Genomic DNA, 27541 nt, shown 5'->3' with positions numbered 1-27541 from the left:
ATCCCTCCCCAATCTCAATTTTTACTCTTATTCATTGTTCGTCCTCCCATCAGGGTCCCTCCACTTCAGCTATAGATTACCTATAATTACCCAGTCACATGGCGTCGATGCTCAAGGGAAGGTGACTGCCCTTCAGTTGCATTTCTGGGGGGATACTACACACACACACACACACACACACACAAGCTGTAATGTTTTAGGGGCACTCCGCAGTTCTGTGGCTTTTGCGACGGCGGTACATTTTGTAAAGGTTTTTTGTTTTCACTTGTATCACTGACCATGTATTGTTGAGAAGTTGGAATAGGCGGTTGCTGGTGCTTTTTGCTCAATCACAATCCTGCAGAAGTGATGTGGAATGCAGGGAATCTGTCACACTTCTGCATAGTGACTTTGGTCTCATTCGGTCTTAACGACGCCATCTTTTCACTCAGCCGTGGCTGTTTGCTTCCCTTCTCAGCAAAAGAGGGGTGTGTAGAGAGGCCACAGTGTTTGACTGGGGGTGTCCATGAAGCAACCAATGGGATGGGAGTGATTAAATTATCTAAAAAGTTTACACACCTGCACGCTTAGCTTCATACACACACACACACACACATACACACACCCACACACACACACACACACACACACACACACACATACGCACAAACACACACACACAAACACAAACGCACATACACACAGACACGCTCATACACACTCATACACACACATAAACACACAAACACACAAATACTCTATACGCATCTCGGTGTGGTAAAGTCACATGACCCCCCTGGCCAGACAGAATAATCAGATAGTCTGGGGGACTTTAGCTTTGTCCCCCCTGCCCCGGTTCCAGCAGCCAGATCCCTGTCCCTGCTCTGTTTTGCTGAGCTTTCATCCCCCATGCAAATGGTTCCAGGGAGCCCAGCCCAGATAGGACAGCCGGGGGGGGGGGGGGGGGGGGGGGGGGGGGGTGGTGGGGGGGGGGGGGGCTGACGGAAAAACCATGTGCAAAAAAGGTGGGGCAGAGAGAGAGAGAGAGAGAGAAGAAGAAGAGAGATAGGGGGGAGAAAGAAGAATAGGGGGATGAAGATATTATTAGGTTAGAGTGTGGAAAAGAAGGACACTCAGGGAGGGAGAGAGAGAGAGAAAGAGAAAGGGAGAGGGAGAGAGAGAGAGAGAGAGACAGAGAGGGAGAGAGAGTGAGAGTGATTATACAGTTTGTTCCAGGTAGTCTACGGACTGCAGTGTGAGAATATCGCTGTGACCAGCAGTACCGGACAAGGGAGGGAGTTGGGTTTGGAGAGCGACACTGTTGTCAGACTGAGAGTCAGAGGAGGGTGTGTGTGTGTGTGTGTGTGTGTGTGTGTGCGTGTGTGTGTATGGACATCGTGCTCTGTCACGGGTTAATCGCAAGGTGAGGTCATTTTGTTTCGATTCTGCCTGAAATGCAACTCATGAGTGTGACTGTGGGCCTTGACTGACCTTCTCTCTCCATCTCATGTGAGTTTGTCTGGATAGGGGTGTGGTGATTCATTGTGCTTGTAAGGCTCAGATTCATTGGTCTGGATAGGGGTGTGGTGATTCATTGTGCATGTAAGACTCAGATTCATTGGTCTGGATAGGGGTGTGGTGATTCATTCTGCACGTTAGACTCAGATTCATTGGTCTGGATAGGGGTATGGTGATTCATCCTGCATGTTAGACTCAGATTCATTGGTCTGGATAGGGGTGTGGTGATTCATTCTGCACGTTAGACTCAGATTCATTGGTCTGGATAGGGGTATGGTGATTCATTCTGCACGTTAGACTCAGATTCATTGATCCTCTTGCTGTGTGGCTGGGTGTAGGTGGACATTTCTTTGTTTCATTTTGCTCAGAATTTAGGCTCCGCATGTCCACGTGGGTGTGGTGTCCAAGTCTTTTTGTGAATGAACGTGTACGGTGTCTGTGTCAGTGATTCAGTTTGGGGTCTGTGGTGCCTGTGTGTGTGTCAGTAATTTAGTCAGTGTATCAGGTACCTTCTGTGCCTCAGTGATTCAGGGGAAAGTGTGGTGCCTGTAGAGTAATTCGGTCTAGACAGTGGAGCTCTGAGTGTGTGTGTGTGTGTGTGTGTGTGTGAGTGAGTAAGGATATCAGTGTGTGGGTCAGTGCAGCGGCAGGGTGTGTGTGCGTGAGTGAGTGTGTGTATGAGTGTGTGTGTGTGTATGAGTGTGAATGCATGTGTGAGTAGGTAAGTGCATCAGTGTGTGGGTTAGTGCAGTGGTGGGGTGTGTGTATGTATGTGTGTGTGTCTAAGAGTGTGTGTGTGTGACTGGGTAGGGGTACCAGTGTGTGGGTCAGTGCAGCAGCAGGGTGTGTGTGTGTGTGAGTGGGTAAGGGTATCCGTGCAGCAGCAGGGTGTGTGTGTGTGTCTGAGTGGGTAAGGGTATCCGTGCAGCAGCAGAGTGTGTGTGTGTGTGTGTGTGAGTGGGTAGCGGTATCAGTGTGTAGGCCAGTGCAGCAGCAGGGTGTGTGACCTGCTCTCTCAGCTCTATGGATCCTCAGCTTCTGTTGAACCTGATGAAGCGCTTCTGCCCTTGTCTCAGCGCATTTCCGGTACGTACCTCCTCCTGACCTGCGGGGGTCACTGCGGCGCCAGTGGCACACCACAGAAGAAGAAAAGCCACAGGAACTCTCTCAGTGGACCTCTGAGATTTCACATCTAAAATTAGAATCTGGGAGAGAAAAAAAAGAGAATTTTTACCTTTCAATCTCATATTGTATGGAGTCCCTCATTTAACACTTTTGTTTACAAGAAATTGTGGCTTGATCAGTCTTAGGAATGAAAGAAAGAGGCAAATCTCTAAAATAGGGTCTCAGTCCTACAAAAGCCTTTTTTCAAAACTTTACTTTCAAAAGTATATTTTAGAAGAGATGCCTGCTGACATGTTTGTCTAGTAAGCCTTCTTCATATTGTTCTTTCTTCTGTTCGAGTCTCTACTTTTGAGAGTGGTACTGATTACCAATCTCTTTCACCTGTAACTTTTAAGTTGCGTTGCTCAACGGTTCAAGGCAATGGTTCGTTTAACCTGTCCCTGTTTGTTGGGAGTTTTTTCTTGCTGCTGTTGGACTGCTTTTCTTCTCACTGGGGAGTTTTTTTATTACCTCGCTTGGGGGTTCAGGCCTGGTTTTTCCCCAGTTTTCCTTCTGTTTCTCTGTAAAGTGTCTTTGTGACACTCCTCTGTAAAAGGCAACAAACAAAATTGATTTGATTTGATTTGTGTGGTAGGGAAAACTTGCTGAGGTTGTGGTTCTGGGTCCAGTTGGGTTCTGATTTGATTTGATTTGATTTGAATTGATTTAATTTGATTTGATTTGTGTGGTAGGGAAACTTGTTGTGGTTCTGGGTCCGGTTGGGGTTCTGATCCACCTCTCTTTGCCCCTCTCTGCCCCTCTGTGCCCCTCTCTGCCCCTCTCTACCCCTCTCTACCCCTCTCTACCCCTCTCTGCCCCTCTGTGCCCCTCTCTGCCCCTCTCTACCCCTCTCTGCCCCTCTCTGCCCCGCTCTGACCCTCTCTACCCCTCTCTACCCCTCTCTGCCCCTCTCTGCCCCGCTCTGACCCTCTCAGAGCCAGGACTGGAACAAGAGCGACGAGCGGCTGCTGCAGGCCGTGGAGCAGAACGAACCCGACAAGGTCACCGCCCTGCTGGTCAAGAAGGGACTCTGTCCCTCCAAGCTCGACGCTGACGGAAAGTCTGCGTACGTACTGTGGAGGCAACGCTTCTCTTCAGGCTGTACCTGGACTAACTAACTGCCACCACTCTGCGGATCATTTCACTTAATCCCCCTCTTGCATACCACTCATGTTACATGTACCTCAGTTCCAGCACTTATTGTACTTTGTATTGTCGTTCTGATGTTGTAGGTTGTACTGCCCCCTAGTTTGACCTAGCATAGGTTCGGTCAGAATAATGTTCACTGTGTGAACTGGACTTTTTTGTTCTTGGCTATGAATAACTGTAAAAAATGAGTATTTGTACCTTATCGAACCTGTGTTCTGTAGTTGTTCCAATGACCTTTGGTATGCACTTTTGTACGTCGCTTTGGATAAATGCATCTGCTAAACAAATGTGATGTAATGTAACTCCTTATGCTAATGAGTGGAATACGATACAGTACGATACGATATACAATACCTTTTTATCCCGTTGGGACGGGGTCTTCCAGGGCGAATCTGCAATGGACATTACAGTACATATAATACTGTGTAACAGCTTAGGTGGACATAGCAGATATAAAATGAGAGGAGATAGGGTTAAAAATCCGTTTTAACTAAAGCATTGAATTAAATTAGCATTGTCTTATTTTAACCTTAACTCAGATGGAAGGTACTTGGGCCAGGATGAGTTCTACTCTCACGAGTATCCAGGACATGTTCATTGCTGTAACCATCTACTCCCTCTCCCCTCAGGTTCCACGTGTGCGCGACGCGGGGTCGCGTGGACTGCCTGGAGGCCATCTTGTCGCACGGGGTGGACGTCAGCTCCACCGACGGCACAGGTCGGCGGTACAGCCGCCGAGAACCGCCATCGCTTGCGCGCACTGATTGGCCGTGGCGTTATCCTATCCAGAGACGAGCAGACCGTTAGGCAGGCAGGCGGGCAGGGGCTGTGCATGTTACAGTGTAAATGAGGAAGAGCAGGAAAGAGCACATTCCACTTTATAGGACGAACAAGGCTGTAAAAACTGTGTCGTATGGGACAGACAGGATTATAGACTCCACCATATTAATTCTCTTGGCAGTCTTTCTTTATGGCTTTATGGCTTTATATAACTATGGTTTCTTTAGCTTTTTACTGATCACTCTCTCTCTCTCATCCCCTCTCTCTCCCTCTCCCCCCCACTCTCTCACCCCCTCTATCTCCCTCTTCCCCTCTCCCTCACTCTCTCTCTCACCCCCATCTCTTTCCTTACCCCCCCTCTTTCTCCCCCCTTTACTCCCAAAGGCTTCAATGCCCTTCACCTGGCAGCGAAGAACGGCCATGCTGAGTGTGTGAAGAGGCTGCTGCAGGTCAGTGTTCGCCCCCCGGGGGCCTCTCTCACTAACGTACGTCACCCTGACGTACATCGCCACGGCGACAGAGGACTGATGTAGCAGTTTCTGCGAGAGAGAGACGGAGAGCAGAATGGGATGAAAGAGAGGAGAGATGGAAAATACACGGGAGGATAAGAGAGGTGGAAAATATGTGTGTCAGAGATATTCCGGGCCTAAATCAAATTAACATGCCTTCCCTTGGAGGCATAGGCGTGGTACTGCTGAGTAGGTGCTACGGTGTCTTTGTGCTGGCTAAGACTTTTCTGCTTCTGGACCCCACAGGAGAGTTTACCTGTAGATTCTACAGACAGCTTCGGAAGGACGGCCCTTCATCATGCAGGTAAAACCAGCCTCTCATTAGTGAAGTGAGATGCACTGCAGTACAGGGCATAGGCCTGTGAAGTGTCCTCAGAGCCCTGGAGACCTTTGTGAACGCTGCATGAAACCTTTAAGCTGTGAGGTCACAAGCGTGTGATTAGAATGTTCTTAACCGAACATTCTAATGCTGATGTAACAATCAGTACTGGTGACTGGATGCAGTGGAGTTCTAGAACATCTAGGACTTGGAATTTTGAAAAAAAGAAAACATTCTAAGTAAACCTGCTCTTCAAAGGGGTAATACCGCAGGGCTGTTCTCTCTCTGCCACCTCCCCCCCCCACCCCCCACCCCCCATCTGCTTAGCGGTGAGTGGGTGTCTGGGCAGCACGGAGACTCTATGGGATTTCAAGGCCTGCCTGGATGCTCAGGATGGGGTGAGTTAGTGCACTGTTGCAGCACACAGAGGGGGCTGTGCCTACCAGCGGTCCGCCCAATCACCACCCACAACACTCGTAGAGGTGCTTTGCAGCTGGTCGTTAAACAGCAGCATCGTGCGTCAGTCAAAACCTGAACCTTTCAGACGCCAGTTAAATCCCCACAGATTATTAACCGTTTTGAAAGACAGATCTATTTTGTGACCAATATTCAGAAAAAAAAATCTTCTTTCATAGAAGTGGAGAGGAAGTGCTTGGTGAGAGAATTCAGCAACGAGATCGTTCTCGCTGCACATTCAGCAGAATCTCTCCAGGATGTTCACACCTAACTCCCACGGCCATGTGTAAAGAAATGCAGCGTGACATCGCAGCACACAGCTGTGAAGCTCTTCTGCTATTAGACCTGATTGCAGTGACGCCGTGTCTTTTGGACATATCCAAGAAAATCCTACCAAAAAATTATATGTTGTATTGTTATTTTTTCACTTATGGAATGTGGAAAAAGTGATGGTGTGTGTGGTATTGATTTTTGTATCATTATAAATGATTGATTGCAATATCCACTGATATCCGCTGTTTCAATTTAAGTGGTATTTCACCTAAAAGCATTAGTTTTTTTTTAATCAGTGCATCTTAATCCATTATGCATTGAGGGGAGCTGCTGACTAATTGGGTAGCTTTGAAATTCGTAACCTCCACTGCCTCCGGCATGACTAGAAACCTTATAGGAACCTTCTCATTACCATATTAGTTAATGTACCTTGAATGTTTTTTTCATGTCAGCACGAGTCTCAGGACATTCTTTAATAATTCTGTTAATTTGATTACATGTTGCTGTGCTTCAAAGGGAGCATGTAGCCTGACTGTAAGCCCAGGAGAAATAAGGAGACATTTTGTGTGAACTCTGTGATAAATAATGTGTGGAAGGCGCTGCTGTTTCTGCTGCTGCTGATAATGATGAGAATGGTGGTGATGATGGTGGCAGTGGTGATGATGATGGTGCTAATGATGGTGATGATGATGAAGTTGGTGGTGATGACACTGATTATGACACTGATTAGGATGATGATGATGATGACAGTGATGATGATGATGATGATACTAATAATGATCACCATCATCATCATCATAATAAAGGTGAATATGATAATAAAGAAACTTCTCTGTCCCAGGACGGCTCGACCCCTCTGCTCCTGGCTGCCCAGATGAGTCGAGTAGAGCTATGTGCCTTCCTGCTGGACCGTGGGGCCAACCCCAATCTACAGGACAATCAGGGCAGGTACGTAACAGCAGGCATCTGCCCCTCTGCCCCACACACCCTCACCCTGGGGCCTACAGGGGCAGATTCTATAGACAATATCAATATCAGTATAGTGACAATAAGAACAGCACCAACATAACAATGCTCCTGGGCACACAGTGAGGTCCTTTGAGAAACGTTTTTGCAAAGTAGATCTATGCCTCCGCCATCTTGATTGTAGTTCATTATTTAGTGTTGTAAGTATTTTGTAGTTTATTGAGCGCTGGTGTGCTTGTGTGTGTCCCAGGACCGCCCTGATGCTGGCCAGTGAGAGCGACAGCGTGGAGACGGTGGAGGTGTTGCTAAGGGGCGGGGCTGACGCTCGCCTGACTGACTCCCTGGGACACAGCGCCGCCCACTACAGCGTTACCGTCGGCAACGAGCACCTGACGCGGCTGCTGCAGTCCGCGGGCGCGGGTAATCTCGGGCGAGGCCGTGACACGCCCACGCGTGCCGGGGTCTCAGAGAGAGGGAACGAGAGCCTGTCGTCCTCTGCTCTCTGTGACTGCGGTGTCAGTGGGTGCTTTTACACGCACACTAATACTCTCATCTTTTACTCCGATTATGGCAATACTCTGATTATTGAAATGGTCATGGTCATATTCTTATCGGTGTAAATTCACAATCCGATTAATACACCTGGATTATTCCCTTATCTTTAGATTTGTTTTTGGCGCATGTAGACGTTTTACTCCAATTTCTTTTGGCTTTTTGAAACTACACGTGAATCCAGTCGAAGGTCCCGGTTGAAAACAAGCATGGCTGCCCGGTCTGCCGATTATGGAAGGGATTATGTCGAAGTGGCTATTGGAGTAATCGCATTACGTATATTCATGCGTATGCAGTAATGTAAATGCTGGAATAAACTGATTGCTCCCAATAACTGGAGTATTGGTGTGCGTGTAAACGTAGACCATGTAAAACCATGCTAATCGCTATCTGGCTGTGTTTGCAATGAGGGGGGCCTGACATACTTGGCTCAGAACCATCACAGTGAACACGATCACAAAAAACTCTTCACTGCGTGGTGCAGAGCACCGAGGGGTAAAGGAGAAAAGGGAATTTTTTAAAGAGAGAGTTAGAGAGAAGAGAGAAAGAAAGAATGGTGTAAAGACCAAATCTGCTAGTGTGCAAAAGGTGTCAGCTTCAACACAAAGATCAACATTTCTGCTGATTCCATTGATAAAGACACACTGTTATACGTGTAATCTTTTGTGCATTGGACCCCTAATCTTTATTTATTATAATGAAAAGTCAGGTCTCCTCATTGCATGGAAACGAGTGCGGGACGCATCTCAGGGCTGGTGAGGTGTTTCGTGTGAATCGTGCTGTCGTTTATTGGCCTGAAGTTTACGGTCACGGCAGTAATGGCTTCAGCTTGTTGGCTAAGGGAATAAAGCTGGCACTAATCCTCCAGTGTGATATACACGCACCACTGCGGCGATGACACAGCCTTCATTCAGTACTGCGCGGCACTGTCTGCCGTCTAATGCTGTCTCTGGAAATGAGTCTGAGCCGCTGGCAATGTTTTGATCAATGCTCTTAATGAAAATAGAGAGTGGTGTGTGTGTGTACGTGTGTGTGTGTGTGTGTGTGTGTGTGTGTGTGTTTGAGGATGTGTATGTGCACTGTGTGAGTGTGTTTGTGTACTGTGTGAGTGTGTGCGTGCATGTGTGTGTGTGCGTGCAAGTGTGGGTGTGTGTGTGCAAATGTGTGTGTGTGTGTGTGTGTGTGTGTAAAGTTTTATCGATTTGGTAAAGATCTGTCTGTCTCTCCCCCATGCACTCTTAGCCACAGAGGGCCTTGGAGAGGAGGTAACAGTGACCACTCAGCAGTTTGCATCACAGATTAATCGTACTTCATTATCACACATACTTCATTATCCCACATACTTCACATACTTCATTATCCCACACACTTCACATACTTCATTATCACACATACTTCACATACTTCATTATCCCACACATTTCACATACTTCATTATCACACATACTTCACATACTTCATTATCACACATACTTCACATACTTCATTATCACACATACTTCATTATCACATATACTTCATTATCACATATACTTCACATACTTCATTATCCCACATACTTCACATACTTCATTATCACACATACTTCAGTATCACACATACCTTATTATCTGCCTATACTTTTATCTTGCCACTGAAAATTTGCATCCCACCAGTGCTTATGGAAATTGTGGCCTGTTCCATACACATTACTCCCAAGCTCAATGAAAAGCACATTTCATCATTGAATTACCCAAAACAAACCGAGAGAACACAGGAATGTATTTCAGTGATAAGAGGCAGCTGGTCTATCAGGACTGCTTTGAGATTGTATTCGGAATGCTGAACAGATGAAGCGTAAATCACCTCATTCATTCACACTGGAATCATGGCCTGATAGTGCTTGGCTTGCTTTAATACCCGGATCCTCCCTGATGAGTTGTAATGAGTTGTTGCTGATATCCTGCTGTCATCCCGCTCTTTCCTCACCTGAGTCTGATGTGTGTTTGTCTGTCACACCCACAGCCCCCTGCCCCCCCTCCCCTTCCAGGGGGGCCACGCCCCGCAAGAGGAAGGCCCCCCCTCCGCCCAGGTCCCCTCCCCAGGTATGAGATGTGAGAGTTCAGGGTCAAACAAGAAGTCTGCCATTTTCTGTCCAAATCACAGGGTAGAAGTTAAGTGAACATGTAGCTACCCTTAGCGAAATAGAGTAAAATACCACAGTATATTTAAATAGGTGATAGTAGCAAGATATTGTTGACACCTAATATATGTGTAAATATAATATTAAAAATAATTTCCTCTTTTAATGAGTGCAATATATATTGTAAGAAATATATTGCAATTAAATATGTTTGTCATGAAATGACAAAAAGTGTACTTATATTCCATCTTTGAAGCCTTTTTGAAGCCCCAAGATAAGTAATTTGTTGTGAAACTCTTAAATAACTGGCTTTTAGCAACAAGTACATCCACAGGACACTTATCTTATGCAAACAGTGCGGCTCTGTTGTGCAATCAAAGTCAATCAGCGGAATTAGTGTAGCGAGAAGATAATTCTTCAAGGGGAAAATTGAAGCAGATGTGCTGTGGCTAATGGACCGTATTCAGCTGAATAATGAGCCTGATGGACAGATAATCCATGTAAATGTGTGATGTTACAGGGATCCCCATCCAGCCTGGAGCCCCAGGGTCCGCCAACCCCAGCGCAGTCCCCAGAAACACAGCGCCCCCCTCAGGCCGGCCTTGTGAGTGACAGCCACAGCATGCACACAGCACCACAAATTTTTTTTTTTTTAATTACAGTACGTCTGCTGTGACTGCAGACAGGGCTGCAGCTATAAATTGTCAGACCCGGGACAAAATATTTTGGGAGGCCCCCACCGAATAGATTTTGTAACAAATTAAAGGGGGCCCATATCCTAGACCCCCTCGAGCCTGAGCCCGGGACAAAGTGCCCCAGTTTCCCACCCCCCCATGAACCTGCTCAGGGGCATTATGTTAAACACTACACACAGCTGAGGAAACACTGACAATGGGCTGTGTGCTGGCTGGCTTGTCCTGTTAAAGCACCCTGCCAGTGTGTGGATTCACTCCACGGTCAGTAGTCAAAATAATCTAAATTGCCTTTAGCCATAAACTAAAGACTTGCCATGGGAATTAATCTGATGACTGGGGGATTGCTGAGGAATTACTGAAGTGTCACATTGTGTTGCTGTGTGTGAGAGAGACGGAGGATGAGGAGGTGTTTGAGGAGATCCGTAAGCTGAGGTTGGAGAGAGGACGTCTGCTCCAGAAGATCAAGGGCCTGGAGCAGCAGCAGCACAGTGCCCACACTGCACTGGAGGAGGTACTGCACCCTCCTCACATTCTCCCCATGGGCTGTATTAGAATGACATCGTCCTTCAGGTTCACCAGCACTGTCTCTCAGAAACATCTCATATATTAATGTAGTATTTCTAGTATCACATACATACTCTTGCCTTTATCAGAAAAATACACAACATTATTATTCGCATATTATCATTGTGTATTATTCATTTGCTTAGCAGACTCCCTTAGACTGACACAGTTTCCAGTTTTAACCCTTTAAGACATAATATTACAAATATATTCTTAACTGAACATTCAAATGCTGATGTAACAATCACTACTGGTAATTGAAAGCAATGGAGTTCTAGAACACTGACTTCAGAATTCTGAAACAAACATTCCAAAACTCTTCAAAGTGTTGAACTGATTTTTTTTTAAAAACCTAACAGATGGATTGTTACTGAAGCAATTCAGCTTAACTACCTCGCTCAGGGGTACAGCAGCTGTGCCTCAGTTGGGTTTTGAACCTGCAACCCCTACTTTTTTTTTTGAGTCTCAGCCCCCCCTTCCCTGAACGTGTGGCGCCTCTGTGTGTCTGTCCCAGATGGTCGCCTTGCAGGAGCGTCTGACGCAGGCAGAGGCCGAGCGGGACAGACTGCGCGCGGAGATCGAGGAGTACAGAGGCCTGCAGGGGGCGCTCAGCGACTCCGAGGACACCGAGGACATGCTGGACTTCCCAGGTCAGCTCCGCCCCGCTCCTGCCCTCGGGAGGCGCCGGAGCCTATCCCAGCATGCATTGGGCGAGAGGCAGGAATACACTCTGGACAGGTCGCCAAGCTGTCGCAGTCGGGTGGCAGTTTATTGACGATTATTCATCAACGTTAACATTTCATAGAAGAACAGTGGGGCATTGGTGAAAAATGGCTACAGGTACAGGTAATTGCACTGTACCAGGATACCAGGAACTACATTTCCCATGAACAGTTGTCAATGTGTGGAACAGCTTACTAGGTAATGCATTTGGGACATAGACAATTGGGCTCTTCAGGTCCACATTGTCCTGGATTCTCCAATGGCGTGATCCATCATTTTGCCCTCTTTATATGTTCTATGCGTTGATTCCACTGATTATATCATTTGCATGCTCTTTATTTGAAATAGTTTAACCCAAGACAAATTTTTCAGATTACTCTACAGGCAGTAATATTACATATATACACAACACAGGGGGCTTTTATTATTCACTACCCAAGAATGTCTGGATGTTTTTAGCCGTGTAATTGCCGTTAACTCTTTAGGCGCCGAATGTTCATGTCTGTGTAATCTCTGCTGAGTGGTACGCTGTTGGAGGTCCGTAGCTGCGTAAGTGCTGTGCTTTTCCGGGTGTAAGGTGATCACCCCAGTGCTCTCTCCTGCGTGTCTCAGGTGCGGAGAGACTTCTCTCCCGGCAGTCGAGGTCCGATTTCGAAACCCTCTCTACCCAGGAGGACGGCACTTCGCAGGGGGACCCCGAGTCTCTCTGCGTCTCTCAGAGCCAGGGGAACCCCGACTCCCTGGCTGATCTTCAGAGGCAGGTGGAGGAGCTGACCGCAGCCAACGCTGACCTGGTCCTTAAAGTGCAGGTACAGTCACACACACTCACACACACGCACACGCACACACACACACATGCACACACGCACATACACACACACACACACACACACACACTCACACACACACATGCACGCACGCACATACACACACACACACACACACATTCACACACACACATACACACGCACACATATTCACACGCACATGCACGCACACACAGACACTCATACAAACACCTGTCTGTACACATACTTACACACAGACACACACACCACACAGACACCCACCCAAACACACACACACACACACACACACACGTACACATTCACACGCACACACAAACACACTTACAAACACCTGTCTCTACACATACTCACACACACCCACCCACCACACACACACACACACACACATACACACACACACACACACACACACACACACATACTCATACACACACACCCACCACACACACACACACACACATACTCACACACACACACACAAACACACACACACGCACACAGACTCACACACATCACAAACACAAACAGGTGCTCCCTCGCATTCTATATGGGAGCTGACAGGCGCAGGCCGGCCACAGTACGAGCTACACGCAGCTGTGGGTCGCTGCTACAGACACACTTAACCACAGTTGTCAGTGTCCCTCACCATCAGTCTACAGTCGCCATGTTGCTAAGCTAGCCTAGGGACTAGGCACAACCGCGAGTAGTGCTAGTCATCGCCAGTTTATATGCCTGATGCAGTTTCTCTAGGTATAAATAGAAAGCCATTACGGAGAGAGAGAGAGACTGGGCGCGCTGGCATTCTCCACAAAGTGGGTCACGGTCTTGCGAAGGAAGCCGGGGGAGTTTAAATAGGGCACGACGATGCCGTCCACGACGACGGACGACGGGAGAAGCCGACGGGAGTTTTGCGCACTGCAGACGACGGCGCCGCGGCTCGGCGGACGACGGCTGGCGGGATTCGGCGGGACCGTCTGACTCCAGGGAGGGGCGCGGGAACGCCAGTGAGTCACCGGGAGCCGGAGCAAGAATGACTTCGGAACTTTCTGCCCGTAGTTCTGCAGTTGGCACGCAACGATTCTCTCTGCCACGGGCGACATTTAGAAACGCCGTTTAATTTTAATTTATTAGTTTATTAGTTTGTTTGACAGGGACAATGCGCAATATTAGCATCTCTGTGAATGGGCAAGAGTTTAACCACAGGAGGGCTAATTCGCACCTGTAGTTGCCTGGGCTGCATGTTTCGGCTGGAGCACCCGGAGGAAACCCACGGGAACCCATGGGAACCCACGGTGGGAGAGCGCGCAGACTCCACGCGGAGAGGTCCCGGGCCAGCTGAGACTCGAACCCAGAACCGTCTTGTTGCAAGGCAACAGCGCTAACCACTTTCCTACCGTTTACCATTTGCAGTTCTCCCTCGTGGTCCGCCAGCTGTGGCTGTCGTTAAATCCTTTTAATCCAGGGGTTTTTTTCGTCAGAATGTGAGATGGAAGTGGAAAGCCGCCATTTTGCGGAAAGCCGCCATTTTGTACCCGTTTCTCAGCGAGGTGGTTTTTGTGTGCTCCCGCCCCTCCCCCCGCCCCCCCCCGCCCACCCCGCCCACCCCTCCGCAGATGCTGGAGACCTTTGAGAAGGACGACACGGACCTGCAGAGCTCCAGCCCGGACTTCGTGCCCACCGTCCAGTACGACTCCCTGAGGAAGGAGTTCGAGGGGCTGCAGGAGCGCCTCCTCCGGGCCCAGGCTGCGGCCGAGGCCTCCAGCATTGCGGAGGAGCACGGGTACGAGGCCGGTCTCTATCCATGCGAAAAACCCCCCCACACACATCGGGGTACAAACTGGGGACACTGCTTTACGGGGACCTTGCGGTGTGTGTTTACATATTCATACAAGCAATCAAGTATGCAAGTACTGCGTGTTAATGTGTGCTTGCTATAAACTGTTGACACTACATTATGGGGACCTTGTTGTGTATTCACACATTGGTACTTATAAGAAGTATGTAGGAACTTTATGTTAATGTGTGCTTGCAATAAACTGGTGAAACTACATTACAGGGACGTTGTTGTGTATTCACACATTGATACATATAAGCACTATGTAAGAATTTTATGTTAATGTGTGCTTGCAGTATACTGGTGACACTACATTACAGGGACCTTGTAATGTATTTACATAATGTAAACAGTAAGTACGCACTGTATGTCAGTGTGCATACATTATATTTTATTTTTACACTTATGGCTCATTCATATGCAACTACACAAGCGCAAGTTCACACTGTAATGCGAAGTGTGATCATGCAACTTTAAAAAAAATCTTTAAAAAAATCATGCACACCGTGGAAATTATAATATTTTGACAATGCTTAGTGAGTAGATCATGCTTGGGGTGCTGTGTTGGTATATTACTTCTAGCAAAAAAGAAATTAATTTACTTTGTTTCTGTCCTTAACACTTATTGTGCCTTGTATCATTGTCTTGATGTTGTAGCTTGTAATGCCTCTAGTTTGACTTAGCATGACCTTTGGTATGCACTTATTGTATGCCGCTTTGGATAAAAGTGTCTGCCAAATGAATGTATTGTAGTGTAATGTAATGGCTTGGCAGAGGTTAGGTCAGAATAGTGTTCACGGCGTGAACTAAACTGTGCTCTTGGTTGGAAATAGCTGTACAAAATAAGTATTCTATCTTATTGAACCTGTCTTTTGTAGTTGTCCATGACCATGAAATGCACTTTTTGTACGTCGCTTTTGATAAAAGCATCTGCCAAATAAATGTAATGTAATGTAATGTCATCAGGTTTGTTCAGAAGACGGAAGAGGGTGGAGGCGAGGGAGGAGGCGAGGGGGAGGCGGAGAGCGCGGAGGAGAAGGGGGCGAAGCTGCAGGCGGTGGAGGAGCAGCTGGCTCAGACCCAGGCGGAGCTGGAGGAGCTGCGGGAGCAGGTGAAGGTGGGGGTGTTCTCCGTGGAGCAGCTGGAGGAGGCGCAGGGGGAGAGCCAGGAGACGCAGCGCCTCCGGCTGAGGGTGGAGGAGCTGGAGGCGGTGCTGACGGAGCGGCAGGAGAAAGAGGAGGCGGAGGCAGAGCCGGCAGAGGAGAAGGAGAAGGAGGAAGAGAAGGGCGAAACCGTGAAGAAGCTGAAGGAGCAGGTGGAGGAGCTGCAGGCCGCCCTGGCGGAGAAGGGGGCGGAGGAGAAGGGCGGAGAGGGAGAAGAACGGGTGAAGGAGCTGACGGAGAGAGTGAGCGAGCTGGAGGCGGCTCTGGCAGAGAGGAAGCAGGAGAGCGGGGGAGGGGAGGAGAAGGAGGCGAAGGAGGAGAAGGAGGTGGAGGAGGAGGTGCAGAACCTGCGGGGCAAGGTGACGCAGCTGCAGGAGGAGCTGAGGAGCAGCGTCCCCCGGGCGGAGCTGGAGGAGGTGCAGGTCTCCATGGCGATGCAGCTGGAGCAGCTGGCCAGGGAGCGGGCGGAGGCGGCCATGCGGCTGAACGACGCCCTCCTGGAGCTGGAGAGGCTCCGCCCCCCGCCGCACGGGGAGGAGGAAGAGGAGGAGGAGGAGGACAGGTCCGAGGGGTCAGAGCCTTCCATCACATCAGGCGAGTGTTCAGGTTCAGGACTCTATTAGTGCTCCAACTGAGGCTGATAGGAATTTACTTTGGTTAAAATAGCGCATGGTAATAAGCAACAACATATGTATACGCACATACATACATACTGTACATACATACATACATAAGTGCATACATACATATGTACATAAATACTCACAGATCATAGTAGAACAGAAAGTAAACAAAACTATATATATACTGTATACAGTATATATATATAGCTGGAATGGACTGACTGCAGCTCTGGTTATGAAGTTATTTCCAGTGCAGCGGGGCCTCTTTACAGGGCTGTGACCATGTGCAACTTCCGTCCAATCAGAGCGCTCGGAGCGGCTGTCGGGGGGCCGGACCCTGGCGGCGGTGCGGGAGGAGCTGGAGGTGGCGCGGCAGGAGGCGGCGCAGGCCCTGGACTGCCTGTGCGCCGAGCGGGAGGAGCGGGCGCAGGACGTCCTGCAGCTGAAGGACGCGGTGCCCCGCGCCCAGCACCAGGAGGCGCTGTCCGCCCTGGCCGACCAGCTGGCCCAGGCCGCCGGGGAGCTCCAGGAGGAGAGGGCCCTGCGCGGGCACGCCCAGCAGGAGGTCTCCAGGCTGGAGGCCGAGCTGCAGGCCGCCCGAAAGGACGCCGTGTCCCTGGAGGAGCACGAGAAGGTCAAGGTGAGAATGATGGATTGTGGATGTTTGAGTCAGAAGAACTTCCTGGCTGGGGGAGCTCACTGTGTACTGAACTACAAGTGAAGGATTGAACTATGGGACAGCGCAAGTTAAGAGCGCAACACTGAACTACACACCCCCACTCACTTCAGTATGAAATGACAAGTTCATGAAGGCCTAACGTTACTCGTCAGGCTCATAACCTTACAGTACTAGGAGTCTGACCAGGTTTGTATTATAATATGGGTCAAGTCAGGAAACGGCGAGCATTGTTGGGCTTAATGGTCTGTTCCTGTCATTATGTTATGTTATGTTGTGTTATGTTAAGTCCAACCAGCTTCCATTAATGTGTCAGTAAACCAATGGTCAGGTACTTCCTCTTAATGAATAAATGTTCTTCTAATTGGAGTGGGCAATATAAGGCAACTGAACCAATGACATAAACCTATAGCATGATGCTGGCTGAACCTCAGGTGCGAGGAGACCATTTCCAGATGCAGTAGAGCGGGGACTTAAATCCCAGTCTTGTAGGGCTGTGCAGTGTTTGTGGCTTTTTGGTTTGTTTCTGCACTTAAGTGCTCAGTCTAAGTCACTGATTGGCTAAAGCACTTTAGGACACTTTAGCCCAATGATCTTCGTTCCTGGAGCGCCGCAGGGTCAGCTGGTTTCTGTTGTTACTCAGCGCTTAATTGACCAATTAAAGCGGTCGATTACACAGTTAACTCGCCTCACTTGGTTTCTCGGGTCTGAATTGTCTGCTGACATTGAGGCGAAAACAAAGACCAGCAGACCCCGCGGCCCGCCAGGAGCCGGAATGGAGATCACTGGGCGGAAGTGTCCACTCGTCTGGTTTCCGAGGAAGAAACTGGCTGCAAAAAAACCGACAGGAAACCACAAAAACCGACAGGAAACCCAGCCCTCCAGGGCAGCATTTTGAGATCCCTGCTCTAGAGTTAGCGGTGTGGAGGCTAACACAGACCTCCTTCAGGCCTGTGCTCTGCCTCTTGTGTTTCTCTAGTGGTCACATCCTTTGTTACTTGTGTGATGTGTGTGTGTGTGTTGTCCAGACGGCCCTGCAGCGCTCCCTAGAGGAGAGCGAGGGTAAAGCGCAGGCGGCGGATGACGCGCTGAGCGCCAAGGAGGCGGAGCTGAGGGTGCTGAAGTCCCAGAGGGCCGCGGAGCAGGGGGCGGTGTCCAAGGAGGACCACGAGGCCCAGCGGCTCTCCCTGCAGGCCGACATCAACACGCTGACCGCCCGCCTGGGGGACCTGGCGCGCAAGCACGAGAAGACCTGCACAGAGGTGTGTGTGTGCGTGTGCGTGTGTGTGTGTGTGTGTGAGTGCAGTATGTGTGTGTGTGTGTCTACTGTGTGTGTGTGTGTGTGTGTGTGTGTTTGTTTGTGCGCGCATGTGTGTGTGAGTGCAGTATGTGTGTGTGTGTGTGAGTGTGTGTGCAGTGTGTGTGTGTGTGTGTGTGTGTGTGTGAGTGCAGTATGTGTGTGTGTGTGTGTGTACGTGTATAGGTGTGTGTGTGAGTGCAATATGTGTGAGTGCAATATGTGTGTGTGCGTGTGTGTGTACATGCATGTCCAGGCCTGACCCCTGTCCTCTGAGTGCTGTGTGTCTGGGCCCTGCAGGTGTTCCAGGTGCAGCGGGAGGCCCTGTTCTCTGAGCGCTGTGTGTCTGGGCCCTGCAGGTGTTCCAGGTGCAGCGGGAGGCCCTGTTCTCTGAGTGCTGTGTGTCTGGGCCCTGCAGGTGTTCCAGGTGCAGCGGGAGGCCCTGTTCTCTGAGCGCTGTGTGTCTGGGCCCTGCAGGTGTTCCAGGTGCAGCGGGAGGCCCTGTTCTCTGAGCGCTGTGTGTCTGGGCCCTGCAGATGTTCCAGGTGCAGTGGGAGGCCCTGTTCTCTGAGTGCTGTGTGTCTGGGCCCTGCAGGTGTTCCAGGTGCAGTGGGAGGCCCTGTTCTCTGAGTGCTGTGTGTCTGGGCCCTGCAGGTGTTCCAGGTGCAGCGGGAGGCCCTGTTCTCTGAGAGCTGTGTGTCTGGGCCCTGCAGGTGTTCCAGGTGCAGCGGGAGGCCCTGTTCTCTGAGCGCTGTGTGTCTGGGCCCTGCAGGTGTTCCAGGTGCAGCGGGAGGCCCTGTTCTCTGAGCGCTGTGTGTCTGGGCCCTGCAGGTGTTCCAGGTGCAGCGGGAGGCCCTGTTCTCTGAGCGCTGTGTGTCTGGGCCCTGCAGGTGTTCCAGGTGCAGCGGGAGGCCCTGTTCTCTGAGCGCTGTGTGTCTGGGCCCTGCAGGTGTTCCAGGTGCAGCGGGAGGCCCTGTTCTCTGAGCGCTGTGTGTCTGGGCCCTGCAGGTGTTCCAGGTGCAGCGGGAGGCCCTGTTCTCTGAGCGCTGTGTGTCTGGGCCCTGCAGGTGTTCCAGGTGCAGCGGGAGGCCCTGTCCTCTGAGTGCTGTGTGTCTGGGCCCTGCAGGTGTTCCAGGTGCAGCGGGAGGCCCTGTTCTCTGAGCGCTGTGTGTCTGGGCCCTGCAGGTGTTCCAGGTGCAGCGGGAGGCCCTGTTCTCTGAGCGCTGTGTGTCTGGGCCCTGCAGGTGTTCCAGGTGCAGCGGGAGGCCCTGTTCTCTGAGTGCTGTGTGTCTGGGCCCTGCAGGTGTTCCAGGTGCAGCGGGAGGCCCTGTTCTCTGAGCGCTGTGTGTCTGGGCCCTGCAGGTGTTCCAGGTGCAGCGGGAGGCCCTGTTCTCTGAGCGCTGTGTGTCTGGGCCCTGCAGGTGTTCCAGGTGCAGCGGGAGGCCCTGTTCTCTGAGCGCTGTGTGTCTGGGCCCTGCAGGTGTTCCAGGTGCAGCGGGAGGCCCTGTTCTCTGAGCGCTGTGTGTCTGGGCCCTGCAGGTGTTCCAGGTGCAGCGGGAGGCCCTGTTCTCTGAGCGCTGTGTGTCTGGGCCCTGCAGGTGTTCCAGGTGCAGCGGGAGGCCCTGTTCTCTGAGCGCTGTGTGTCTGGGCCCTGCAGGTGTTCCAGGTGCAGCGGGAGGCCCTGTTCTCTGAGCGCTGTGTGTCTGGGCCCTGCAGGTGTTCCAGGTGCAGCGGGAGGCCCTGTTCTCTGAGCGCTGTGTGTCTGGGCCCTGCAGGTGTTCCAGGTGCAGCGGGAGGCCCTGTTCAACAAGAGCGAGCGGCAGGCGGCGGAGGCTCACCTGGCCACCGTGCAGCAGCAGCTGGCCGACCTGCAGGCCCAGTCCACCCACGTCCAGGAGCTGCACAAGGACATCCAGGCCTCCCAGGGCCTGGTCAAAGAGAAGGACCGCAAGGTAGCACAGACTCTGCCGCGGCCATCCCGCTCTCTGTGTGCTTCTGAACAGCACGGCAACACATGCTCAGTGTTAAATCAACTCTTACAGAGTGCATACGGTCCTACTGTGGTCCCTATTGGTCCCTCATATGTGCTCCGTTAGAGTTGAATTAACACTGGGGCATTTTACTGTCTATGGGAGGTTCCAGTTCCAGTTGGTAACAGGAGTTTGTGATGCTGTACACAACATCAAAAAGCCTGATTACTGTCCTTGTTCTGGAACCGTGAACCAGATTGGACTGAACTGGCGTCAACGGCAGAGAAACAAAATGGCGCTGAGTGGGCTCTTCTCTTTGTGGAAAGAGTCTCTCTGTGTTTACAGCGAGGATGTCACTGAGGGTGGGTCACGCTCAACAGGGCTAGAGGGCTTCTGAAAGGAGAACGTGCAATACAGACCTGCAGCGGTGAAAGCAGGCGTGAAAATAACAGCACAAAGACCGAGGAGAACCCCCAGGGGGAGAAAGAGGGAGGAACGGAAGCGATAAGAAAGAGAGAGAGAGAGAGAGAGGGGGGTGGGGATTAGTCATGGAAGGGCAGGTCTGATGAAAGGGAGGAATGGGGGGATGAGACGGAGGGCGGGGCCTAAGCTCGTCTGCGCTACCCCTCTCAGATTACGGAGCTGTCCAAGGAGGTGTTCCGCCTGAAGGAGGCGCTGGGGGCGCTGACGCCTCCCCTGGGCCTGACCTCCTCCGGTCCTCCGGGCCAGCAGGCGGCGCTGCAGAACCGAGTGGCCACACTGACGGAGCAGCTCCAGGTGAGGGCAGCGCTGAGCTTGTCTCTGTGTGTACACACCGGGACAGAGATCCCCAGCCCTGGTCCAGGAGATGCACAGGAGTGTAGCACAGTGGGTAAGGAACTGGGCTTGTAACCGAAAGGTCGCAGGTTCGATTCCCGGGTAGGACACTGCCGTTGTACCCTTGAGTAAGGTACTTAACCGGAATTGCTTCAGTATATATCCAGCTGTATAAATGGATACAATGTAAAAATGCTGTGTAAAACTTGTGTAAGTCGCTCTGGATAAGAGCGTCTGCTAAATGCCTGTAATGTAATGTAATGTAATGCACAGGGTCTGCTGGTATATGTTTTCACCCTGTTTATCCATCCATCCACCCATCCATCCATCCATCCATCCTATGATTGCCCCATACCCCCATTCTTCTCTAGTACTATTACATTCTTTACTTTGAGTGCCTCGAATTGCTTGGACAGTGATAGATACTCTAAACATTTACAGTATGCCAGCTGACATTTCAGCTTCATTCCTGGGCCAGTGCATGAATGACAGCCATAGAATGTTACTGACTATATATATATATATAAACCCCTTTTTACTGTGATCTAATCTATGAGTGAACCAGTGACAGCACAGCCGATTAGCTATTTTAGCCAGTGTAATTGGTGGACCTCCAGTACCGGAATTGCCCCCACACCCCCTGATCTATACCATCAGCGTTCGCCCTTTGCCCTTTGGAGGGTCGTAATTCGCACGCAATTAGGGGTTTTTCGACTTTGCTCTAAACTCGGAAACGGTCTTAGACTCAGGAAACCAGGCCGAGAGAGCGGTTAACAGCGCGAGCGGCGGCTCGGGCTGACGGGTGAAGTGCTGAGTGACAGGAAAAGGCAGCCGACAGCTTGGCCTGGAGCGAGCCACGCCGCACCGCGGTGGGGTTCGGTGTTTGGTTTTAACGCGGTGTTCGAGCGAGGAGTTCAGACGGCAGCGGCAGCGTGTTAGGCAGGTGTCAGCTTCATGGCCCGTGGTTAATGTGTGTGTGTGTGTGTGTGTGTGTGTGTGTGAGAGTGTGTGTGTGTGTGTGAGAATGTGTGTTTGTGTGTGCGTGTGTGTGTGTGGTGTGTGTGTGCGTGTGTGTGTGTGAGAGTGTGGCGTGTGTGTGTGTGTGGTGTGTGTGTGTGTAGTGCGTGTGTGTGTGTGTGTATTTAGTGTGTGTGTGTGTGTGTGTGAGTGTGTGTGTAGTGCGTGTGTGTGTGTGTGTGAGTGTGTGTGTGAGTGTGTGTGTGTGTGTGTGTGTGTGTGTGTGTGTGTGTGAGTGTGTGTGTGTTTAGTGTGTGTGTGTGTGTGTGTGTGTGTGTGTGTTTATGCTGAAAGTGCACCCCGCTGTATTGTGTGCAGGGGACGGGCATGTCAGCTTTGTGTGAAACCTGTCGCCTCTCTCTCTCTCTCCTCTGTGCGCAGGACTGGGAACGGAAGCACCGAGCGGTGGTGTCTGTGTATCGCTCTCACCTGCTGGCTGCCGTGCAGGTGTGTTCGGCATCACCATGTGTGTGTGTGTGTGTGTGTGTTTGTAAAATGCCTGTGAGAAATACCTGAGATATGGAGTATCTCCATGTGCCTCTCATGGAGTGCATGTCTGATAATGGTTGCACGGATATGCGTTCCTCAGGTGCAGATGGATGTGTGTGACAATGAATGTGTGGATGTTGTATGTGTGTGATAATGAATGTCTGTGTGTGTCCTCCACAGGAACAGATGGATGTGTGCAATAATGAATGTGTGGATGTGTGCTCCTCAGGGATAGATGGATGCGTGATAATGAATGTGTGCTCTTCAGGGACGGATGGATGTGTGTGATAATGCATGTGTGGATATGCGCTCCTTGTGACAGATGGATGTGTGTGATAATGCATGTGTGGATATGCGCTCCTTGTGACAGATGGATGTGTGTGATAATGAATGTGTGGATATGTGCTCCTTGGTGACAGATGGATGTGTGTGATAATGAATGCATGGATGTGTACTCATCAGGGAAAGATGGATGTGTGTGATAATGAATGTGTGCATATGTGCTCCTTGGTGACAGATGGATGTGTGTGATAATGAATTCCTGTGTTGTGTGCTCCACAGGGACAGATGGATGAGGAGGTTCAGGCCTTGTTGCTGCAGATCCTGAGCATGACACAGAAAGGACAGGGTCACTGACCCCGCCCCCAGGCCGAGCAGAACCCCACAGGGCCAGAACCAGCGCCGCGTAGCATCGTACCAGGCGGAGAGCCCAGCCATGCACAGAAATGGACCCATCAGGTATTGGACTGAATTAGAAGCTGGACTGGGCCTTGTCTTTCAGCGAGCTTCAGGATCAGACCAGCGTTCTCCTAAACAGGAAACAGGAAACGGGTCAGAGAGGCCCCGTGTTTCCGCAGACTGCTTACGGCTCCATTCAAAACCATCTTACAGGCATGAAAATTTTTTTTTGGTTTTGACAAGTAGTGGCGCCCTTTTACTTCCTAATGTGCGCATTCTGATTTGAAGATTCAGATTTATTTTTTCCACACAAAAAGCCCAAAAGCAGGACTGCACTGCACCCGTCAGTACTGGAATGGGGAGAGTAGCGCAGAAGTGGAAAAAGTTTGGGCTCTAGCCATGCGGCACGTCAACATTCATATCAGTCCGACTTCCACAACTGCCCTTCACAATGACGATCTGGTGCCTAATCACTTATTAATAGCAAATACTAATGAAAATTATACATGTAATATAATATCAATGAGTAACGATGCACTCAGAAAATGCATAAATAAGTGATGAATAGTCCTAGTGTAAGAGCTGTCGCATTTGCACAAAGAGCTTCGCCACTTTTGTTGACATTTCGTTTTTTTTTTATGTTATGAGTTCCTTGGGTTTACTGGACATATCCGCCTCAGAACCAGCAGAAACAAAGTTTAAGTATTTTAATTGTTTTGACATAATGCTGGTGTCTTGGATGACAAAAACATGTTACAGTGAAAATATTTTCAAAAATATAATTTATTTTATTTTTTATTGAATGTCCCCGTTAGTGTAGGTTTCAGCATAGCAGAATCTACGGTTCCTGAGATTAAGACCAGAGATTCACTTCTTAGGAAGTCAAGGAAGTCATTTTCTAAACAACTTTTTATGATCTATTTTTTCCTTCTTCCACCTGTTGTGAGGGCTCAGTTTGTACCTGCAGGCCTATTCCATCACTGCAGTGTCCTCAGTGAATTTGTCTCACTAGTATCTGCTGAGAGTGTGCAGTCAGCTTTCACTCGGCTGTCCATCAACTGAGCTGCAGTCACTCACGTCCAATCAGAGGACAGGGGGGCGTGGCACTGTTGCATAATGAGGCAGGGGATGTCCAGCTGAAACGTAGCTCTTCGTTGCTCAGCGATGCTACAGCCAAGAAACAGCCGTTGTAATAAATGAGGAAATGGGATCGAAACCCCTCCAGACCCCCCCCCATCCACTTTCATTTCAACTTCTGCGCTCCAAAAATCAAAATGCATGTATTTGAGCAAAAACGTGTATCTCATTCACAAATAATACCTGTAAATCCTATTTACATGCAGGTAAGAACCATTCAGAATGGAGCCCTCAGACATTTAAAATAATATTTTTTTTTGTGAGCCTGATCTATGGGGGCCGTAAGCTGTACCATGGTGCCACCTAGTGTTTCCAGAAAGTCATTGCAGTCTTCTGGTGTTGGTGTTCTCGGCATTTACTGTAGAATGCTTTACATTGTGGGGCTTCGTTCTAAAAAGGCTGGAACGATAGCAGCGCTGGATGTAAGCCTTCAGTGAAATGGAGGATAAAGCAGGCGGGGCACTGGAACTGAATGCTATGCGTCAATCTAAATGCACTGTTCTTTAAGCTTTGATTACATTGCCTACAGTATTCACTTTGTCTTCCCAATACGACAGATAGCGTTGAATGAAACACTTGCAGAAGGATTTTTGAGTGTTTTGGTGTAAGCGCTGTACGAAATCCAATTAAACAATGTATGTCACAAGCTAAACAGTTTTTGACAATTTGAAAGACACTGTCAGTTTTTTAAATCTCCCTTGGTAATTCTTCTACGGACTCACTGGTGGATGGGAGGAAGGGTGTTGACGGGGGGGGGGGGGGGGGGGGGAGGGGCGGTCACAAGTTCACGCATGAAAAAAATAACTTGGTGTAACACATATCCATAGATATTCACACCGGCCAAAATCATACACTGCACCTGTTCCATGCACTGGGCTAGACACAGTGCACATGCAGCCATTTTGGCATGCGTCTAAAGAACATTTGCATTCTATATTTGAACAAAGATCAGGCTGAATTTTAAGAAGGGGTGGACCACAGAAACTGTATTTTTGGTCTTTAAGTGGGTTGTGGGGGCTCAGAACATTTTTTCACGAATGCCTTCTTGCCCAATTATTTCCAGCTGCCTTGGACCCATTGAGCAAGTTCTCCCCTGTGGGCATGAACTTACTTATCTCCACACAGCTAGTGTCAGCCATCTTGGAAAATACCTGCTGTTCCTGTGACACTGTGACTCTACCGTTTAGACAAATGTGTTCATTATAACAAGCTCCAACTGTGTGTGAAATTGCACAACTGTAACATTAATATCACATATTACATCCCGAGCTAGACACACAAGAGTTAGGCGGGGAGGCGTTTGTCGGTTATATCGTTGGCTTGACACCCTGCTCACCGTCCAATTTGAAAAGGGTTATAAATATATTTATCCTCTTTCAGGATCAGGCTCTGGTGTGATGAGGTCACTCGTCTCCCCTTCCGAAAGCCAGAGGATTTCCATTAGCGAGTGTCCATCACGGTCAAGCGTCGCTTTTGTTGTCCATACTTTTGAGAGTACGGGGGGGAATTACATTCGGGTTGATGCGATTTGCATTTCATTATGATCCCATAGAAAAGACAGCTGAAAATATCAGAACTGCTCCTCAGTGAATTCATTCTTCCAGACCCAATTTACCTGTAAAATGGCTCACGCAGGTGAGTTAAAAATATATTGCCAAATAAACGTCCCACCGGACACCTTAGTTGGAAAACCGTACTCGGTTTTTTTTTTTTTTTTTGGGAATGAATTTATAACTGATTTTAAGAATAAAAACAAAAACCAGCACACACTGCAGCCCACCAGAATCCCGACTGCAAACCCTTCTTAAGTTTTAACCTGGGCCTGATACAAATTCTTTTACATTTTCGATACTAGTACAATTTGGAAACACGCCTGCAGAACGCAGATAATTCTAAGCAAAACATGTTACTGTAAGTGAAGGATTTGGGAAATAATTGCCCCGGGTATTGAAGGAAACAGATGGTTCTGTGAAAGCTCCTCTTATTATTGTCCTGCTGGAGTTTAAAAGGAATATAGCATTTCAGATGAAGTATTTTACCCAGGAATGGTTGTAACCGACTTTGTCTGCATTTCTTTACACGATGCTGCATCAGTAACTCCATATTTATAAAGCGTATAAAGCCTTGCTATTGTGCGTCTGTTCGACAGCTGGGTGAAATCCACACTGTGCACTTGCTGTGTTTCCCTCCCTGTGTAGGGGAAAGCAGACCCATTCACGAGAACAGAACAGGTGCTCATCAGCGCGCGCTGACATCACAGAAATACGATACGAAAAAAACGCCGCCGCGATGCTCGCACGTCTCCATCCGCCAGTGCCAGCACTTCAATGCTCTCATTAGCGAACCAGCGCTGATGCTCGCGCATCCTCGTTGCCTCCAATTAAAAAAGACCGCATTTGTAAAAATGATCCGCTGTTAAATTAATTAGCGGAACCCGGTCGATAAAAGTCCTTCATCGCCTGTGAACGTATTACGCCTCGAGGGATCTGACGTTTGCTCTACCCTCTGTTTACGCGGTCTTTATTTCGGTCTTGAGGGTACAATGGAGGGCGCTGGGGTACCAAGGCTGCTCCCAGCTTTGCCCCCACTATACATTAAACCTTACAGCTCTCTCTGGCAGAAAATAAACTAAGCCTGACAAATACAGACACCGTTTTTTATACCTTAAAGGGATGAAAACAGGAAGTATTAAATATCTTTCAGGTTGAGTTCTGTCAGTGCAACAAGTGCACAGGTGAAATTTACCCATTGAGGAGGTTTTCTGTGGAATGTTTTTTTTTTAAAATTCTAAGTCAGTGTTCTAGAACTCCACTGCTTTCAATCACCAGCAGTGGTTGTAACATCAGCGTTAGAATGTTCAGTTAAGAACATTCTCATTGCACATAGTTGATCTTGTGCCTTAAAGGGTTAAAAGGTAAATTTCTGCAGTTACATCTGAGACTCTCTGGGTAGTGATGTCCAGGCTTGACGCTGTGCTGGATGCTCTCTCGTCTGTTGGTAAGTGGCAAGCCAAGATGGACTGAAAGGCCTGCAATCATCATTGTGCATTCTTAATAACATCAGTGTCACTCAGAAACCTCTTAAAAACCTTTTCCGGAACTGCAAAGAAAATACGCCTATTTTCCTTACCAACATAGAATTACGTTCCAGCTTAGCTACATACGGATTTGAAGAAATTTGATTATTTGTTGGACTATGGAACACTGAAAGTGCACATAGGTTGATGAGACGAGACCTTCCAATCAACCACCCTGTCACACATC

The 27541-nt window shown here is 49.3% G+C and overlaps 1 protein-coding gene across 1 annotated transcript; it reads left to right on the top strand.

Moving 5' to 3' along the window:
• Nucleotides 1–1169: 1169 nt before the first annotated feature.
• Nucleotides 1170–24943, top strand: ankrd24 (ankyrin repeat domain 24). Its single transcript, XM_035412971.1, is given in 23 exon segments — nt 1170–2583; nt 3597–3727; nt 4440–4528; nt 4975–5039; nt 5346–5403; nt 5746–5816; nt 6989–7095; nt 7364–7551; nt 8208–8221; nt 9670–9697; nt 9700–9749; nt 10308–10391; nt 10874–10993; nt 11561–11696; nt 12382–12578; nt 14192–14358; nt 15379–16169; nt 16504–16838; nt 17903–18136; nt 19947–20123; nt 20775–20918; nt 22356–22421; nt 23025–24943. Coding segments are annotated over 23 exon segments (3390 nt in total). The 5' UTR covers nt 1170–2520; the 3' UTR covers nt 23100–24943.
• The last annotated feature ends 2598 nt before the right edge of the window (nt 24944–27541 follow it).

Source organism: Anguilla anguilla, chromosome 4 (genome assembly GCF_013347855.1).
Source record: "Anguilla anguilla isolate fAngAng1 chromosome 4, fAngAng1.pri, whole genome shotgun sequence".
Lineage (NCBI taxonomy): Eukaryota > Metazoa > Chordata > Actinopteri > Anguilliformes > Anguillidae > Anguilla > Anguilla anguilla.
The sequence above is the reverse complement of the archived record's forward strand: the minus strand, read 5'-3'. Positions and strand labels throughout refer to the sequence as shown.